General features: G+C 41.8%; 1 protein-coding gene across 3 annotated transcripts in view; it reads left to right on the forward strand.

Annotated features, from left to right (window-relative positions):
* The window catches only part of SYT14 (synaptotagmin 14), a 180,257-nt gene that overhangs the window by 148,547 nt on the left and 11,464 nt on the right, over positions 1–20,246 (forward strand). For all 3 annotated transcript variants that reach the window (XM_056568204.1, XM_056568202.1, XM_056568203.1), the window contains one exon: positions 16,330–16,519. In XM_056568204.1, coding sequence (XP_056424179.1) covers positions 16,330–16,519 — 190 coding nt within the window. The remainder of the gene's footprint in view (positions 1–16,329; positions 16,520–20,246) is intronic.

Below are 20,246 nucleotides of genomic sequence, written 5' to 3' on the forward strand. Positions count from 1 at the left end.
TACCGCATTGCCGGTCCTCACCTACTCTCTCACCTGCTCCCCGTGCCGTCGGGGTAGAGAGGATACCTCCAGCGTTACCATACGCTGCTACGACCGCTAGGCTTCACAGCGCTGCCACACGCTGCTTCCCTGCCATCATCTCCAACCCCCAGCACCGGATCATATCCCTCCTACATTTCTCCCGTGCCGCCGGGACAGAGAGACGTGCATCCGGATCGCAAGCACAGCTGCACTCACCTGACTGTGCACACTGTAGCCGGTAAGAGGCACTAAGTGCCTGAATTGTATAGCGATTACCCTCTTGCATTCAGTCCCCGTGCCGTCAGGGTAGAGAGGGCATCGCCTGTATCTCTGCACCTAAAAACGTTTATAGTGGGCCCCAATCTGGGAGGCTCCAGAGCTACCAAAAATTTGCCTTATTGGATTATCAACTTCTTTGCTATGTACTTTCATGTGGATTAATCCTGGCTCTTATAATATGACTTTACAGTATAACTAAACAGATACTGTTTGCACTGTCCCATTGCCCCACTTTCATTGTCTCATTGTCCAATTAGTGAAGTGCAATACCACTGTGTATATTTTATATTTTTAGCATTTTATACCATTGTAACCATTTTATCTAGTGACCAGTCTGCGACAAGGGCCCTGCCGCAGACCTCACATCATTTTTCCAAATAAATGTTATCATTTTATGCTATTTTAGACATGTTTTCTTTTCTCTCTCTCTCTTTTTCTTCTAATTTTTGACCTTATATCTTTTACTCTGACCTAGCCTAGCAGGACTGCCTCCCCTTTTTACACTATTAGTACATTAAATATTGTGCTGAACAGAAGGTTAACACATAATATGAAGATGCTGGGACTAGAGGAGAATATATGTAAATGGGATAATAAGTGGCTCAGTGATAGGAAGCAGAGGGTGGGGATCAATAAACTTACTCTGGTTGGGTGACAATTACAAGAGGGGACCACAGAGGGCAGTACTGGGTCCACAGCTTTTTAGTATGTTTATTAATGACCTTGTAGAGGGATTACAGAGTAGAACTTCAGTATATGCAGATAACAATAAGTTCTGTAAGGTTTTTACCACAAAGGAGGATAATATAGAGAAAGATATGATGAAGCTGGCCACTGGAGTAGAGAAATATAAATTAAGCTTGATGTGGACAAATATAAGGTTATATAACCAATAAAAATGTTGGGAAAGTCACAAGTATTAGTCTCAATTTAGCAAGGAATGGCATGACATGACATCCAATTCATCTTTCTGTATGGTTTTGGAGCTTGTGGGGAGATTTGAACCCTGGGTCCCTAGTACAAGGCAACAGAGCTTAAACAGACAGGTCCCTTTAAATCAACTTTTTATTAAAGGAAATCTGCAGCGTGATTAACACTTATCCCCTATCCACAGGATAGGGGATAAGTTTGATCGCGGGGGGTCCGACCGCTGGGACCCCCTGTGATCTCCTGTACGGGGCTGCGGCTGTCCCGTGCAGGGGGCGTGCCGGCCGCAGCATGACGTTGCAGCCGGCATGCCTCCTCCATACATCTCTATGGGAGAGGAGGGGAGGCAGCGTTCGTGCCTTCCCGCCTCCCCCATAGAACTGTATGGGGACGGGGAAGAGACGGGGCATCACCGTCGACCTCTAGGTCGACGCTACGTGCCTTAGCACTCACCATGAGCGCTAGTGGCGGTGCCCCGTTATGGAGATCGCGGGGGTCCCAGCGGTCGGACCCCCCGCAATCAAACACTTATCCCCTATCCTGTGGATAGGGGATAAGTGTCATACCGCTGCAGTTGTCCTTTAAGCCCTTTTGTTTTTGAAGATGGATCAAGGAAGACATTAGATATTCTTTTGTCTGTTTGGTGGGTTACAGACCTTATATCTTCTACAACAATGCATTTAACCCTGTTTATTTCTCATATTCTTCATCTCTTATGAATTTTGTATGAACCTTTCACCAGTCCTGCCATCGAGTGTTTATATGCGTATATATTTTATTTATCTGATTATATTTTGTGTTGTATTTAAGTATTCAGGATTCGCAGAACATTTTTTTGCATTGTCGGATTGCCGTCCTACATTCGAATCCATTTTTTTCTATAATTGATTTATGTATGAATAATGCAGTGTCAGATTATGGTGCATACAAAACACCGGCTTTAGCAATCTGATTTGTATTTTAAGCAGCTGTTTGAAACACATAAGAGTCGCCTCTGACTGCAGAATTGGTTGTAATGGTGGCATAATATCTTCTCTCCTAGAGCTGGATGTTTTTCAAGAACAAAAAATCTAGTTATTTCATAAAGATGGGATCGACATAGTGATGATTGTGTCTGCTTTTAATATAAAATCAAATTGTGATGCAAAATATGACACACATTGGCACTTGAAGGACCTAAAAACTGTCATAATTATGATTATGTCCTATGCTGTGGGATTATATGTGTCTCTTTATTTTATGTAAGTAAATAAGCTGCCCCCCGAAGGAGGAAAACTCTTTCTAGTGCCACCTATAGGTATCTACTCTGTTAGAGCCTTGAATCAGAACAAAGAATTATCAGCTAAACCAAAAAGAGACACCCATCTGTAGACTATTTCAGGCTTCATTCCCCTCATCCATACAGAGTAGGGTGCTGGTTGTCTAGAAAGTTGTGTTAGATGCAGTTCAGGGGGGTATTGATTCTCATCCAAGAGGCCCAGATGTTGTATGTAGAATTATAGGCAGTGCTTTATGGGGAAAAGACATGCAAATTAGGCTATATTTACACTGCCTTTGTGCTCTGACCCGTTGGAACACAACTAACACCGCCAGTTCCCGACAGATCCCATTGACATGAATGAGGTCCGTTTGGTGTCAGGTATTTTAGGGAAGTTGACCGGAGAAAAAAGATCAAACATGCCTGTCCTTCCAATAGACTGAGTGATAAAAGGAAACTCTCTAGTGTCACCTATAAGTAGCCACCCTGTAAGTCAATGTCAAACCCATAAATGAGCCATGAAACATGACTAAGGATACAGCTATTTCAGGGGTATCTTTAACATAGTTACACAGTATGGTTGGGAAAAAAAGACACACCTCCATCAAGTTTAACCGAGGAGGGATAGTAATGGATTGAAGATATATTAACTGAAGTGGTATCAATGTTTAAAGGGGAGGTGATGTGGGCAACCAATTAAACCCCACTACCCATCCAGAGCCATGTCAAAGGGCTGTTTGCAAAGTTATAAAATCATGTTTTGGTTCTAAGCTCAAGAGTTGTAGAGGCTGGGCTGCAGCATGCATGCCTCCTTCCTCCCCAACCCTTCGCTGCCTGACTTTCAGCACTGAGCCCTGTGCTTTAATTATGAAGAACAGGAAGGGGTGAGGGAGAGAGGATACATAAATGCTGCTGTTCAGCCTGGCCGCTATATGCTTAGAAGGAAAATTTGATTTTATAACTTTGTAAACAGTCATCAACTAAGAGACAGGTATCATTTGTTTAATTTCTCTATAAAAAGGCTAAGCCTGTGAGGTTTAACCTTATTTTGGACAAAGTTAATAGCCTGATATTCATTCAAAGAATTAAACAAAACAGCTAGTTATCACATTGGATCCCTTTTTCCACAACTCTGATCTGAGTCTTAGTATTCTGTTGGCCTCAAGACTTATGTGCATGGTGGTTATCTGGCAATTGATTATTTTATTAGTGTTGGTGGGACAGAGGCAGAAACAACAAACTGATGCAAGGGGTTGCTGGAGGTCTTGATGTCATCTAGCCAGTTTAGCATTAATGGATCCAGGTCTGTGCCACAGAATACAGCAATAACAAAGTCAGATTCTTGACTTAAAACAGAGAAGTACTGTAGGAAAGTTGCAATAGAAGAGGGCAAAACTAATGAGGTCAAGTCAGCAATCCAGGTGGAGTACAGCGGGTGGTTTACGAATAGGTAGAATTGTCAAATGTGAAGAAGAATAGACAGATCCATTATTAGAAAGACCATAAATGAAAAAGAAAGCCAAGCTCAGATGAGCCAAACAAGATGGTGCAAACAAAAAAAAACGAAAAATTATTTTATAAGTAGTCCACCTACATATACAGAATATGATTAAAGGGGTATTCCCAACATCAAAAGTTATCCCTTCCACACAGGATAGGGGATAACAACCTGATTGTGGTCTGACTGCTGAGACCCCCACCTTTCCTGAGAACAGAAGAAAATTGTCTCCCTGGATGAATGGAGTGGAGAAAGGGTGTGCAACTAGCTATTTGTTCTATTATTTATTCTTTTTGTGGCTTCCAAACATTGCTATCACCTTATCATTCATACTATTATATAAATGTTTGTAGGGGTGCTCAACATAGGAGATATGTAAAATACTTTTTGTCAATAACCTATTAAAGAACAGTATACATCGTAACAAAAGGAAACAATGCATTGCATTCAGAGACATAAAGTACCCCTTAAAATGTTGCGTTGGGCAATCCCTTTTTGTTAGGAGGATCTTCCTATGATATGATAATAATGGAGTTTCCCGCCGTTGTGATCTCCAGGGACTAATAGATTGAAGACCGCAAATGTTAGTGCCACCACAGGTAAAATTAAGCATGGCACCACTGCCATTTAAAGGGGTACTCCTCCCCTAGACATCTTATCCCCTATCCAAAGGATAGGGGATAAGATGTCTGATCGAGGGGGGTCCTGCCGCTGGATAGGGGATAAGATGTGTAGGGGGGTAGTACCCCTTTAAATAGGTATATAAACCTATTAGAGTCGCAGCATACCAGATATATATATATATATTAGTTTGGAGTAGCCGTATTAGTCCAGTGATGCGGATGCAAAATCATAGGATGTTGCAGAATCTTGTGATCAGGGAGGACACCCGTAGACTTGTCTTTACAAAATACTTCTAGTCCAATAAAAAAGGTATTACAAGATTCTGCAACACTCTAACAGAGCTTTCCAATTCCTTCGGATTTTTTCGAATGTTTCACTGGCATTATGCAAAACAACATCATATACCGTATATTCCTCAGTAAAATCTGGAGGCTTGGTGGTGGGAAGCTTTGTGACAGTCACGCTGCTCTCTAATCTGAGTGTAGGCTGTGGGATTTTAGTAGCCACTTCAAATAAAAGCCACGCTCTGAATAATTTATGGAAAATGTTAAGGCAAGATAAGCCATGCACCCTGTGGACAGGTTTTTCTTGTAAGCTCTGCATGTCACCGAGCTTACAATATGATGCTTTGTTCTGGACTGAGAAACACCAACCAGATATCAGTAACAAGATACAGAATGATCAAGTCATGGAGGTAGGTAGGTACAGTAAGTGGGAATTAGCAAAGCAGCTCAACTGCATGGAAGAACATTGGGGGACATTTATCATCGAAGTTCTGTAGGCATTTTATTCTTGCTTTGGTTTTGCTTATGTATGGCACATTTATCATACTATCACAGGGGGTTGATAAATTTGGCTTACATAAGCAAAAACCAATAAATCACTTTGGAATACCATTTTCTTAGCACACATAAGCAAAAAAATGTTTCTGTGTTTATTACATTTTTTAACCACTTTTTTCCCCTAAATGTACTATCCCATTTTTTATTTATTTTTTGTATTTTCATTTCACATCCATCTATCCTGTGGGCTACTTTAGATTTGGTGGACTATGATGACCAGCGTTCTTTTTGTTTAATATTAACAACATTTTTAACGAGGGATTATGGGGGAGTGTTTTTTGGAATAAAAGTTTTTTTAATGTGCTTTTTAAAAAAAAATTATTTACTTTACAGGCTTAGTGGAAGCCGTTCATTACTATGCCAGGGCTTAGCGTTAGCCCCAAAAAGAGCTAGCGCTAACCCCCGATTATTACCCCCGTACCCACCACCACAGGGGTGTCGGGAAGAGCCGGTACCAACAGGACCGGAGTGTCAAAAATGTCGCTCCTGGGCCTAGGCGATAACAGGCTGGTGTTATTTAGGCTGGGAAGGGCCAGTAACAATGGTCCTCGCCCACCCTGGTAACATCAGGCTGTTGCTGTTTGCTTGGTATCTGGCTGAGAATAAAAATACAGGGAATCCTATGCTTTTTTCTTTTATTATTTAATTATTTGAGAAAAAATGCATAGGGTTCCCCATATTTTCATTCTCAGCCCTCCCCAGCCTAAATAATGCCAACCTGTTACCGCCTAGGCTGTTGGTACAGGCTCTTCCCGGCACCCCTGTGGCAGTGGGTACTGGGGGTAATAATCGTGGGTTAGCGCTAGCGGTTTTTGGGGCTAACGCTAAGTCCCGACTTAGTAATGGATTCTGTCTATAAGACAGCTTCCACTACTAAGCCTGTAGAGTAAATAAAAATTTAACACCAACAACAACAAAAGCGTCAGCAACAAGGATGTATGAAACATTACAAAAATGTATTTATTGAAAATCATATAAAAAAAATGCATCATAGCAATTAAAAAGCACAGTGTACACAGCTGGAAGAAAAGGCAGAAACATACAGGCTCAAGGTGAGGGGTATTTAAATAAAGAGAACACTGACAAATGTTGTATAAACAAGGGACTCATATGAAGAGATGCAAACTTATGCAATGAAGTTAAATGGATTGAGTACAAATACAACAGCAGTCAGAAACAATGACAGATGTATATTACCACAACCGAGCCATGTAGTTACCTGCACCTACCCCAACGCACGTTTCACGCCAATGCGCTTCGTCAGGGGACGTAATGGATTCTGTCTATAAGACAGCTTCCACTACTAAGCCTGTAGAGTAAATAAAAATTTAAAAAACTTTTATTCCAAAAAAACACTCCCCTACAATAACCATTTTATTAATATTACACAAAAAAAAAAAAAACACTGGATCCACAAGATACATGGATCTGAAATGAGAAAGGAAAAAAAACAAGGAAAATAGGTTAGTACATTTAAATTAACCCACCCGCACATTTCCCGCCCACACCGTACCGCATCACTACAACTTCCAGCATGCCCTTACAGTAAGGACATAATGGGAGCTGTAGTCATGCAGAAAGGCTGGGGGGAGATGTGCAAGCGGGTGACAAGCTTGTCACCTGCCCCCACTGCATGACTACAACTCCCAGCTTGTCATCCGCCCACCCATCTAACACACTCCCCCCGTGCCGCACAACTACAATTCCTAGCATGTCCTTACATGCTTGGGTTGCTTGGGTGGGAAATGTGCAGGCAGGTGACAAGCTTGTCCCCCTCCTGTACTTCTCCTATCCGCTCGTCCCACCGTGCCTGGGAAAATGAAAGTAAAAAAAAGGTTGCACAAAAAGTCTTACGTGCGACTTTTTGTGCGACTTTTCTAAGCAAAGATATTAATCGCTGCCCTATATGAGCCATGAACATGACCTGAACAAGTTCTACCTCCGTACGGAAACAGTTGACAGTAAGAAAATATCCATCTCCGATGTGCTAATGATTGTTGCCAAGGAACACAACGTCAGGAATTGTGATCTCGGCCGTCCAGGGAAAGCGCATGTATGGAGTCATTATACAACGGCTCTGACTGACACCTCCTCTGTTCTACCTGTCTAACATAATGTCAGGTGATCGACAAACACCACTTGTTTGGAATTTCTATTTTGCTACTACTTCTACTTACGAGTAGAAATTATCCATACTGTATTATTATAGAATGTATTCCAGAAAGTGAAGGTTTATGTTTAGACAAAATATATTGTGATTTATAGGCAGATTTAAAAGGATACTCCAGAGGAATGAAAAAGGTTTTCAAATCAACTGGTGCCAGAAAGTTATACAGATTTGTAAATTATTGCTATGTAAAAATCTTAATCCTTCCAGTACTTATCAGCTGCTGTCTGCTCCAAAGAAGTTGTGTAGTTATTTCCAGTGTGACCACAGTGCTCTCTGCTGACACCTCTGGCCGTGTCAGGAACTGTCCAGGACAGAAGCGAATCTCTATAGCAAACCTCCACTACTTTGGACAGTTCCTGACATGGACAGAGGGGTCAGTAGAGAGCCCTGTGGTCAGACAGAAAAGAACTACACAACTTCCTCTGGAGCTGACAAGTACTGGGAGTATTAGGATTTTTAAGTAAAAGTAATTTACAAATCTGTATAACTTTCTGGCACTTTTATTCCACTGGAGTACCCCTTTATGATAACCCTATATGTAATATCATTTGTGAGTTCCCGGAACTGTCTTGGTGCACAACAAATCTGGGGTTTTCTGAGGCCTACCTAGTGGATCGTCTCTGGCGCTAATCTTAGACTACAGATCGTTGGATATTTCAATGTATTTGCCGTTGGCTGAAGAATATATATCAGAGGGTGGTTGTTAATGGTGTATTCTGAGCAGAGACTGGTTACAAGTGGTGACCACAAGGGTCTGTTCTGGGTCCTATTCTTTTTTTTAAGTGACATTGGAGAAGGTTTGGTTGATAAGGTTTGCCTGTTTGCTGATGACACATACATTTGCAATAGGGTTGATGTTCATACAGTTGTGTCTGTGATATGGAAAATGATTTAGCTTTACTAGATAAATGGTCAGAACAATGAAAACTGCAGATTGATGTTTCCATGTGTAAAAAAAAATGCACTGGGGGAGAAAGAGTCCTCTGCCTGACTATCTGTGTTAGTAAAGACTTCAGAAGAAGAAGATACAGTGTCCACCCGACCTACGATGGCCCCGACATATGATGAAATCGACATACGATGGCCTCTCAGAGGCCATCGCATGTCGATGTCAGCATCGACATACAATGCTTTTTTATGTCGGGGCCATCGCATTAAGTGCTATCCGGCAGCGCCAAATGCTTAAGCTGCTGCCGGATAGCAGCTTAATGTTTCCCGTGTGGTGCGGTAAGTATTACTTACCCCTCCACGATGCTCCGGGGTGCCCTCCAGGTCCAGCGCTGGTCTTCCGGTGTCTTCTCGCCCCTCTCCGATGACGTCAATACGCTGTTGCGTACGCCATCCAATAGGAATGGCGTACGCAGCGGCGTAATGACGTCGCTACGCAGGCCCAGTGAGGCCTTGCAGAAGACAGAAGAGGAACGGAGAAGACAGAAGAGGGCCGGAGAAGACAGCAGAGAACCGGAGAAGACCAGGATAGCCCAGCGGAGGCCCGGGATCACCATCGGGAGCGGCGGGGACACCATCTCGAGCGGCGGGGCCGGTGAGTACAGCTTCCTATACTTTACATTGCACGAATCCCTCAACATACGATGGATTCGACAAACGATGGCTCGTTTGGAACGAATTACCATCGTATGTTGAGGGACCACTGTATAGGGGCAGTGATTCTGTGGGCAGCCAGTTGAATGTTTGGCTGTATAGTTTAGGTATAGTCAGTGGGAAGTGACAAGATTGTGATCCCACTTTAGAGACCACTTATGGAATACTGGGATCAGTTCTCGAGGCCCCAAAAAGATAGGGATAAATTAGAACAGGTCCAAAGACTGGCTAAAAAAACTGGCGGCAGGTTTAAAGGGGTACTCTGCTGCTCATCGTTTGGAACAAACTGTTCTGAATGCTGGAGTCGGGAGCTCATGACTGCATAGCCCCACCCCCGCAGGATGTCACGCCCCGCCCCCTCAATGCAAGTCTATGGGAGGGGGCGTGACGGCCGTCACGCCCCCTCCCATAGACTTGCATTGAGGGGGCGGATGTGACATCATGAAGGGGCGGGGCTATGACTTCACAAGCTCTCGGCATCGGCTCTAAGCGTTCGGAATATTTTGTTCCAAAGCTGAGCAGCGGAGTACCCCTTTAAGGAACAAGCCTTATTAATAAAGACTTGAAGACCATAACTTCTATAACCTGGAGGGAAAAAGGGAGCACCTGGCCATGATGGATACCTTTACATATCATAACAATATGAGGGGAAAGGAAGAATATGCTGAAAACCTTTAAATCTACTATAGGGGCGGGGGAAGCGAGGGGGGGGGCATAATGTAAGTGTTTTAACAAGAAACAAAATGCAAGAACACAATCTGAGGTTAATTGGGGGAGAATAAATTATTTTACTGAACGTAAACATTTTTTGTAAATTAGTAGTGGAAAATTGTCTTTAGTGGGAATCCTTGTCATAGTTCACATTTTGGACTATGGCGCACATTTTTGAATTTGAAATCCACTTTGCCAAAATAAAGAAATGTTATGTCACTCCTTTGATGTAGAATCCATATGGATACCAACGAGTGGGGATAACTAGAGTCCAAAACTTTAGTTTATTCCACAGAAAAATGCTGTAAAAGTGAATATAAACCTTCTTGGGACCAACATATAGCTATCCTAAGATAAAAATAAGGACAGAAGAGGTGGACCAGATAGTCTTTTTCTGGCACAGGAGGGCATAGATCCAGTAAAAAAAAATATCTCTGCTATATTGCTGTAGTCTATGTTTAAGCAAGTGAAGCCCTACAATTATGCAATAATATCTCATGATATAGACAGATTTGATAAAAATCTGTTCATTATGCAATTCATAGATTTGCGCTCCTTACTCGGACTGGTATGATGCACGTGTCTTCTTTTCTGACCAATCTTCTCTTGGACTGCAGAGGTTGGCACAGAAGGACATGCAGTAGCTATGTTCAAGTGGTTGGGTACCGTTAGTTTTGTAGAATATAGGAATACAACAATGTAGGGGAGAGTGCTCCTAATCTCAGCTTGTTACCTGTTTAAAAGACACCTGGGAGCCAGAAATCTTTCTGATTGATCAACTACTTATATCACTGAGAAAATGCAAATCATTTCTTATTTGAATTCGTTTTTCTGGATTTTTTGTTGTTATTGTGCCTCTAGCTGTTCAACTAAACCGACCATTAAAATTATAGATTGATAATTTCTTTGTTGGTGGGTGAATGTATGAAATCAGTCAAATAATTTTTTCCTTCACTGTATAGCTGAGCTGACACTGTTGTTCCGTCTCGGCTACTTCATGGGCACAACATAGAATAGATTGAAGGTGACATCACTGGGTTGGGATATTCTTTTTCTGGGCACCGTTGTTGGGGAATATCTGTGATACTAAGGCCTAATATGTAGGAGACATCATCTCACTAAGGCCTCCATTTTGTCATAATAATAATATAATAATGATATCAGAACTCAATTATGAATTATTAATTATGGTCAACAATAATTATAAAAATATTATGACCGTTATGAATTGCCAAATATATACACACAATGCAGTTGACCTTATCTGGGCCTGACTATTTACCCAGATATGAGTTTTAGGAAGTAGTGGTAGAAGTAACTTTTGGAATATAATAAAATAATAACAAAGTTATTATAAAAATTATATGCAGGTTTATTGGTTATAATTGATTAACCTTAACAAGTATATAAACACACCATGATTTACAAATATATTTAAAGAATATGACACAATGTCAGATATAAATCGATGTTAAATCAATACGTTTAGTTAGTAACATCAAACTTAGTCACAGAAGTTGATTAGTTCAGATATCATATTGGTATTAGGGTACATTCACACGTACAGGGTCTGCTGCATATTTTTGCTGAATATTTGGTGCAGCTGAGTTTGCTAACCATTAACTTCAATAGGTAGCAACATCATCTGCAGAAAATATACAGCGAAAATATGCAGGAGATCCTGTATGTGTGAATGTACCTTTACTCTGAGAAGAAAACCTCCATCAAATCATATGGAATGGGCATCTAAACTCTAAATATACTAAAAGGAAGTTATGATTAATTACTTCGGAAATTATAATATGTGGTGGAGAAGAGAAAGATCCATAGACTACTTGAATGCATAAATATGGATAGGACACGCCCCCTTCATCTGCAGTAGAAGGAGGAGTGACCCGTATCCTAAATTTACAATCTCTACATGGAGATGAAAGAAAGCCAGTTCTACTCATCTACTTTATATAATTCCATCCACAATATAAATGAGGTAACTTAAAGGAGAACTCCAGACCATAAAAATTGTCCCCCATAGTGCCGGCAGTAAAAAAAATAAAGATGTACATACCTTCCTCCGCTCCCCCGGGGCCTCCGGTAACCGGCTCGGTCTCCGCCGCAATCCACTTCTTGGTTGCCGGTGGTCGGATGAATCAGCCAATCACCAGCCGCAGCGCAGTCCGACTCGGCCGGCGATAGGCTGAGCGGTAGTGTGAAAACGCTTCAGGACACAAAATTCTTCACTACATCGGCATCTGCGGCCGGGGCCGAAAACGTCACACTGCCGCTCAGCCTATCGCCGGCCGAGTCGGACTGTGCTGCGGCTGGTGATTGGCTGATTTATCCGACCACCGGCAACCAGGAAGTGGATTGCGGCGGAGACCAGAGACGGTTACCAGAGGCCCCGGGGGAGCGGAGGAAGGTATGTACATCTTTATTTTTTTACTGCCGACACTATGGGGGACAATTTTTATGGTCAGGGGTTCTCCTTTAATCAAATAAGAAACCTGTGTATCTGTAACCTTAATCAAATAAGAAACCTGTGAGAGGATGCATAGTTGCACTTTTGGATAAAGGAAAGATAGCTGCCTGGGGTCCATGCAAACACCTATAGTCATAACTGGTCATCAGAGAAGAAAGGACTTTGGGAAAATATTTTCCTGCTGGCTTTTCATGGCTCTGCCCCTTCAGGTAGCTTCTTTCTAGCTGTGTGTCCTTCTGTGATGCCTCCCCTGTGTCTCCCTACACATGCTTTTAGCTTGTTTCTTATCTTAAAGGAGATCTCCGGCGAAAAATAACTTATCCCCTATCCACAGGATTCATTCATTCCTATGGGAGCGCCGAAAAGACCCGAATACAGATCTTGGGCATCATCAGCTCTCCTATATAAATGAATGCAGCCGACGACACACACTCCTCACTGAGAGGATATGGATAGGGGATAAGTTGAGTTTCGCTGGATCTTTCCTTTAAGCACCCACCCAAACAAATATAATGTCATCCAATGATGAATGGGTGGATGGAGATCAGGGTCTAGTCACATGACATGACAGCTGATCATTAATTCACTATAATTGGTATATAAATATAAAAGTTATGAGGGGAATTCATCAATTGTTGCCTAGTATGTGTATTCTTTTAGAGCAGAAAAGTCCTTGATGTTACCTTCCTGCGCCAAATTCATCAAAAGTTGCACGCCACTTGATGAATTTACCGGCACCTATGCCCATGGTACCCGTTTTGACTGCTTTACAGGGCTGAAGTAAATGAGTGTGGGTTTGTGTCTAAAAGACGGCCGCTGCGACTTTTTTGCGACTGTTTGAGAAAAGTCGCACATAATGAATCAGTGCCCACTGCATAAAACTAGTCTAAAGCACTGCAAATGGTGGTTCACTTTCAAATATGATCAAAAGCAAAAGTCTCACAAAAGTCGCATGGGAGACTTTTTGTGTGACAATTTTTTACCAAAAAAAAAGGTTCTAAATGGCTTGATGAATTCCCCTCCATGTGACTATAATAGGGCTACTAGAATCACCTGTACAATCATTAAGCGTCCTTGTCTTTAATCCAGTATAATAATTATGAATTACCTTTTCAGCCATCTTAACCCCTTAACGACGCAGGACGTATATTTACATCCTGCGCCGGCTCCCGCCATATGAAGCAGGATCACGCCGCGATCCCGCATCATATCGCGTCGGTCCTGGCGCTCATCAACGGCCGGGACCCGCGGCTAATACCACACATCGCCGATCGCGACGATGTGCGGTATTAACCCTTTAGAAGCGGCGGTCAAAGCTGACCGCCGCTTCTAAAGTGAAAGTGACCCGGCTGATCAGTCGGGCTGTTCGGGACCGCCGCGGTGAAATCGCGGCGTCCCGAACAGCTTACAGCACACCGGGAGGGCCCTTACCTGCCTCCTCGGTGTCCGATCGGCGAATGACTGCTCCGTGCCTAAGATCCAGGCAGGAGCAGTCAAGCGCCGATAACACTGATCACAGGCGTGTTAATATACGCCTGTGATCAGGATGAGAGATCAGTGTGTGCAGTGTTATAGGTCCCTATGGGACCTATAACACTGCAAAAAAAAGTTAAAAAAAAGTGTTAATAAAGGTCATTTAACCCCTTCCCTAATAAAAATCATTTGAATTTTAATCACCCCCCTTTTCCCATAAAAAAAATAAAACAGTGTTAAAAAAAAAAAAAAATAAACATATGTGGTATTGCCGCGTGCATAAATGTCCGAACTATAAAAATATATCATTAATTAAACCTCACGGTCAATGGCGTACGCGGAAAAAAATTCCAAAGTAAAAAAAAGCGCATTTTTGGTCACTTTTTATACCATTAAAAAATGAATAAAAAGTGATCAAAAAGTCCGATCAAAACAAAAATCATATCGATAAAAACTTCAGATCACGGCGCAAAAAATGAGTCCTCATACCGCTCTGTACGTGGAAAAATAAAAAAGTTATAGGGGTCAGAAGATGACATTTTTAAACGTATAAATTTTCCTGCATGTAGTTATGATTTTTTCCAGAAGTACGACAAAATCAAACCTATATAAGTAGGGTATCATTTTAACCCTATGGACCTACAGAATAATGATAAGGTGTAATTTTTACCGAAATATGCACTGCGTAGAAACGGAAGCCCCCAAAATTACAAAATGGCGTTTTTTCTTCGATTTTGTCACACAATTATTTTATTTTCCGTTTCACCGTGCATTTTTGGGTAAAATGACTAATGTCACTGCAAAGTAGAATTGGCGATGCAAAAAATAAGCCATAATATGGATTTTTAGGTGGAACATTGAAAGGGTTATGATTTTTAAAAGGTAAGGAGGAAAAAACGAAAGTGCAAAAACTGAAAAATCCTGAGTCCTTAAGGGGTTAAAGGGGTACTCTGCTGCTCAGCGTTTAGAACAAACTGTTCCGAACGCTGTAGCCGGGAGCTTGTGACATCATAGCCCCGCCCCCTCATGACATCACGGCCCGCCCCCCCTCAATGCAAGTCTATGAGAGGGGGCGTGACAGCCGTCACGCCCTCTCCCATAGACTTGCACTGAGGGGGCAAGTCTATGGGACGACCCTCATTGCTAAGACAAAGGGGTTTCCCAATCAAACGTTTCCACAATATAATTCTGACATTTGAGACTTGTCCAACATGGTTCTCTTATTTTAAAGGAAAACTGTCAGCTTTCTCCCCCCGCACTGTTCAGTTTAACCCTTACCGTGCCCGGATCCGCCGCGCCATTCGGCCATAATCTTCTATTTTCAGTATATGCAAATGAGGGGCTAACTGGCACTCTGATGTCAGTGCCGCCTGCCGCAGCGCCACCCAGCTCATCAATATTCCTCACCTCCCTCTTCATTACAGAGCATGGAAAAGAGGGAAAGGCAGAGGGAGGGGAGGAATATTGATCAGCTGAGCAGCGCTGCGACAGGCGGCACTGACGTCCGAGTGCCAATTAGACCTCATTTGCATATTCCGAAAATAGAAGATTACGGCCGAACAGCGCGGCGGATCCGGGCACGTCCCTGGCATTACCAGCCAGTACCGCTGGTTAGTGCGGGGGGAGAAAGCTCACAGTTTTCCTTTAATACCCAAATTATCACAGTCCAGATAGAGCATGTATTGTCTTATATTTGTCTTCTAATCACCTTGGGGGAGATTTATCAAAACCTGTCCAGAGGAAAAGTTTCCCATAGCAACCAATCAGATCGCTTCTTTCATTTTTAAAAAGGCCTTTGAAAAATGAAAGAAGTGATCTGATTGGTTGCTATGGGCAACTCAGCAGCTTTTCCTCTGGACGGGTTTTGATGAATCTCCCTCCTTTTGTTTACGGCAGACATTCCACCCTGTATGGCATTTGTTTTTCTCAGACACACTTTCTATGACATAGTGGAATTACATGAAATAATTTAGATTCAAGATGGAAGCTTTTCACAATATTTAACCTCTCATATCATAACTCTTAATTTTATCGGTACAAATAGCACGGCACCGTTCTATGGAACAATAAGGGACATCATCTGTACCTCTAGGATGAGAACACAGCAGTGGTGTGTGGCCTGGGGCTTATATCTGAAAAATTAGCTTTCACATATGTTTCTAATCTTCCACGATCCATAATGGCTGCCGGCTGTCAATGTGGCTGCCAAAAGGCCTCTCATGGGACACACGGGAAGAAGCCACATCCAGGGGTAGATATTGATATTGGTGTGCCATATATACGTTGTGCCAGTATTACTACCCCCCACTGTCTTGAATATCGGTATCATGTTTTTGATAGTCCTGGCACAGAGTCCTCTCCGTTATCCTTCTCCGTCCCAGTGTGTGTCACGCAGCATTATGTTTGTTCGGCACAAAGACCTACAATATGATTTATTTGTCTTTCCAGGGCTGTGATTCCCAGATGAGTATGTCAGAAGTGTCATGCACAGAGAGCACATCCTCCTGTCAATCTCTGGTCCACGGAGCGGCTCCTGAAATCCTCATCGGCCTGCTTTATAATGCCACCACTGGCAGACTCTCCGCAGAAGTGATAAAAGGAAGCCACTTCAAAAACCTGTCAGCCAACAGACCTCCCAGTGAGTGAAATGCCGCTCTGTGTTCTCCTTCTTAATGAGTTTTACTGCTATGGGGATAACATTCAGCCACTGTACCCTTCATATCTTCATCAAATAAAAGTCACAAGCTTCTCTTCAAAAATATTTCAGTCCTTATTGTATTTTAGGTGCATAGAACGTTTAATTTTTTGATATTATTAAAAAAAAATTATATTAAAATTTCTCAGAGAATGTTTAATTTTCTGACATTATTATATTAATTAATGATTTTTTTTCTATATTTAAAGAGGTATTCCGGCTTTATACATCTTATCCCCTATCCGCAGGATAGGGGATAAGATGTATAAAGCCGAAATACCCCTTTTCCTCCCTTTTTTTTCCTTACATTTTATACCTATTATTATTATTTTTCATGATGAAGATATATAAAATGCCTTGGTCCTATTTCATTTTTATTTTCTTTGGTCTAGTCCTATTAACCCTATGTTGTGACTTCTGTTTCATCTTATCTACATACTTTATCTGTGATCCTGATCTCCTTCGTTGTCTCATAAGTTATTGAGAAATATGTGAAATCTTGTTCCTTGTTTGCATGCTCGTGCCACTAGATTTAAATGCTTTTTTTCCAATAATAAAGTAACTTTTTAACCAAATTACTAAAAAAAAAAGAAAAAAAAATGATGTTCAGCCAATTCGGGAAATTTAGATTGCAAACTTACTAGGATATGTAATGATACTAGTAGTATTAAAGGGGTACTCTGCCCCTAGACTTCTTATTCCCTATCCAAAGGATAGGGGATAAGATGTCTGACCGCGGAGGTCCCACCGCTGGGGACCCCCGCGATCTTGGCTGCGGCACCCCAAACGTCCGATGCATAGAGCAAACTTTTTTCCTTGCCGGATGAGTGGTGATTTGGGCCGGAGGCTCGTGAGGTCACGGCCACGCTCCCCTCAATGCGAGTCTATAGGGGGGGGGGCGTGGCCGTGACGTCACGAGCCACCGGCGCGGCACCCGACGCTCTAAACAAACACCGGATACATCAGGGAGATCGTGAAGGGGTCCCCAGCTGCAGGACCCCCGTGATCAGACATCTTAGTCCCTATACTTTGGATAGAGGATAAGATATCTAGGGACGGAGTACCCCTTTAAGGTCAGTATTTTTAGCCAAACAGAAGAAAACTATATTGGAATGATTTTCACCTTTTAATGTTTAGACCCTATCCTGGTTTTGGCTAAAAATACTGTCCAAAATACTACTTGCAAACCCAGCCTTGGTATGTTCACACATCGGAAAATTTCGCCTGGAAAATAAAATGCACCAGGAAATGTTCTAATGTGTAAACACACCCTTAGGGTAAGTTGACACATTATAAAATGGGTTATATGTGCGTAATTTCATCTGGCGTATTTTATGTTAGCAATTAAAAAAAAATAAATGCATAAAATAAAATACTTCAGTACATTTTATGATGTGGGACTTGGCAGATTGTTAGCCCGGATAATTTCCGGGCGGACATTCTGCAGGCGCTGGCACAATGGAATTTCTGATCGTGATTTTTCCTCCGGATTCTGCTTGGAAATTCTGCCGTGTGAACGAGGCCTTATAGTCACAGCCAAGGCCTTTGGTATGCCCAAATAGATGCCAGACTAGCAAACTATGCACAGACATGTCAAATAATTAAATAAATAATAATTTTATATATATATATATATATATATATATATGCAAAACAAGTACAGAATAAAAAATTACTAAACATCACAAATATTTATATTTTACTTATATTTGCCAGCCACATTGTGGTACCACAAAATAAAGACATATAAAAATGCAAGATTAAGTTACATCTCAATGTTTATAGCACAAAAAAATTTAAGTGGCTAAACCTTACGTTCTCGATCTGTTGCACATGTAACCCAGGGAGTATCTGCACTTGCACTCTCTCTCTGTCTTCATGCTGGGCTTTTAATGTGCCGCACAGTGTATGATCATAGGGTCGGGGGGATTTCGATGTCATTTATAGATTTTCTCAACATATATATTCCTCAAATGACATCAAAGATCTCTCAAGCTGTGATCATACACTGTGCCGCACCTTTAAGATGTACAGCATTAGCACTGTGCAAGTACCCCCCAGAGACATCTTGTGTACCCCATAGGGAACAGGTAACACAGGTTGACAACCTATGGCTTAGACTATACTTTAGGTTGATCAGTAGTAAATTATTTTGAGTATTGAACTTTGGTAGAAATAACTACATAAATGCGTAGATATGTAAATAAATAGAGTTTAACAAAATAAAATAATTTGATGAATAGTAAATCCTTTTCACTATTGAGCTTTTTAAAAAATATATAAACACATACATAAATAAATAAAATCTAAAACTGACATTAACAAAATAAAATAAAAAACTGGTATTGCGCCAGAGTGATCCCAGCCCGTACATAAAACTTTCTCTGTGGGTCCATAAGTCGGTCATTATATAGTTGTAAATACTTAATGTTTAGGTCCTGATAGACATTAGATTAAAGTTGGTCAAACTTGAAAACTGTAGCCCCACAATGAATCATTCTTGATGGCGAAATCTGGCCATAAGTATGTTATAGTAGGTGGGCCATTTATATGGATACACCTTAATAAAATGGGAATGGTTGGTTATATCATCTTCCTGTTTGTGGCTCATTAGTATATGTGAGGGGGGAAACTTTTCAAGATGGGTGGTGACCATGGCGGCCATTTTGAAGTCTATTGTTTTTTCAATAGGAAGAGGGTCATGTTGCACATGCAACCCTCTTCTCCCACTCTTCACACACTGATAGCAACACCGCAGGAGAAATGCTAGCACAGGCTTCCAGTATCCGTAGTTTCAGGCGCTGCACATCTCGTATCTTCACAGCATAGACAATTGCCTTCAGATGACCCCAAAGATAAAAGTCTAAGGGGGTCAGATCGGGAGACCTTGGGGGCCATTCAACTGGCCCACGGCGACCAATCCACTTTCCAGGAAACTGTTCGTCTAGGAATGCTCGGACCTGACACCCATAATGTGGTGGTGCACCATATTGCTGGAAAAACTCAGGGAACGTGCCAGCTTCAGTGCATAAAGAGGGAAACACATCATCATGTAGCAATTTCGCATATCCAGTGGCCTTGAGGTTTTCATTGATGAAGAATGGCCCCACTATCTTTGTACCCCATATACCACACCACACCATCAATTTTTGTTTTCCAACAGTCTTGGAGGGATCTATCCAATGTGGGTTAGTGTCAGACCAATAGCCGTGGTTTTGTTTGTTAACTTCACCATTCACATAAAAGTTTACCTCATGACTGAACAAAATCTTCTGCGTAAACTGAGGGTCCTGTTCCAATTTTTGTTTTTCCCATTCTGCAGCACCTAAAACTACGGATACTGGAAGCCTGTGCTAGCATTATTCCTGCGGTGTATATAGTAGTATATAGCAGTGTATACGGATACTGGAAGCTTGTGCTAGCATTTCTCCTGCGGTGTATATAGTAGTATATAGCAGTGTATAGAGATACTGGAAGCCTGTGCTAGCATTTCTCCTGTGGTGTATATAGTAGTATATAGCAGTGTATACGGATACTGGAAGCCTGTGCTAGCATTTCTCCTGCGGTGTATATAGTAGTATATAGCAGTGTATAGAGATACTGGAAGCCTGTGCTAGCATTTCTCCTGTGGTGTATATAGTAGTATATAGCAGTATATACGGATACTGGA

This window comes from Hyla sarda, chromosome 3 (genome assembly GCF_029499605.1).
Source record: "Hyla sarda isolate aHylSar1 chromosome 3, aHylSar1.hap1, whole genome shotgun sequence".
NCBI classification, from domain to species: domain Eukaryota; kingdom Metazoa; phylum Chordata; class Amphibia; order Anura; family Hylidae; genus Hyla; species Hyla sarda.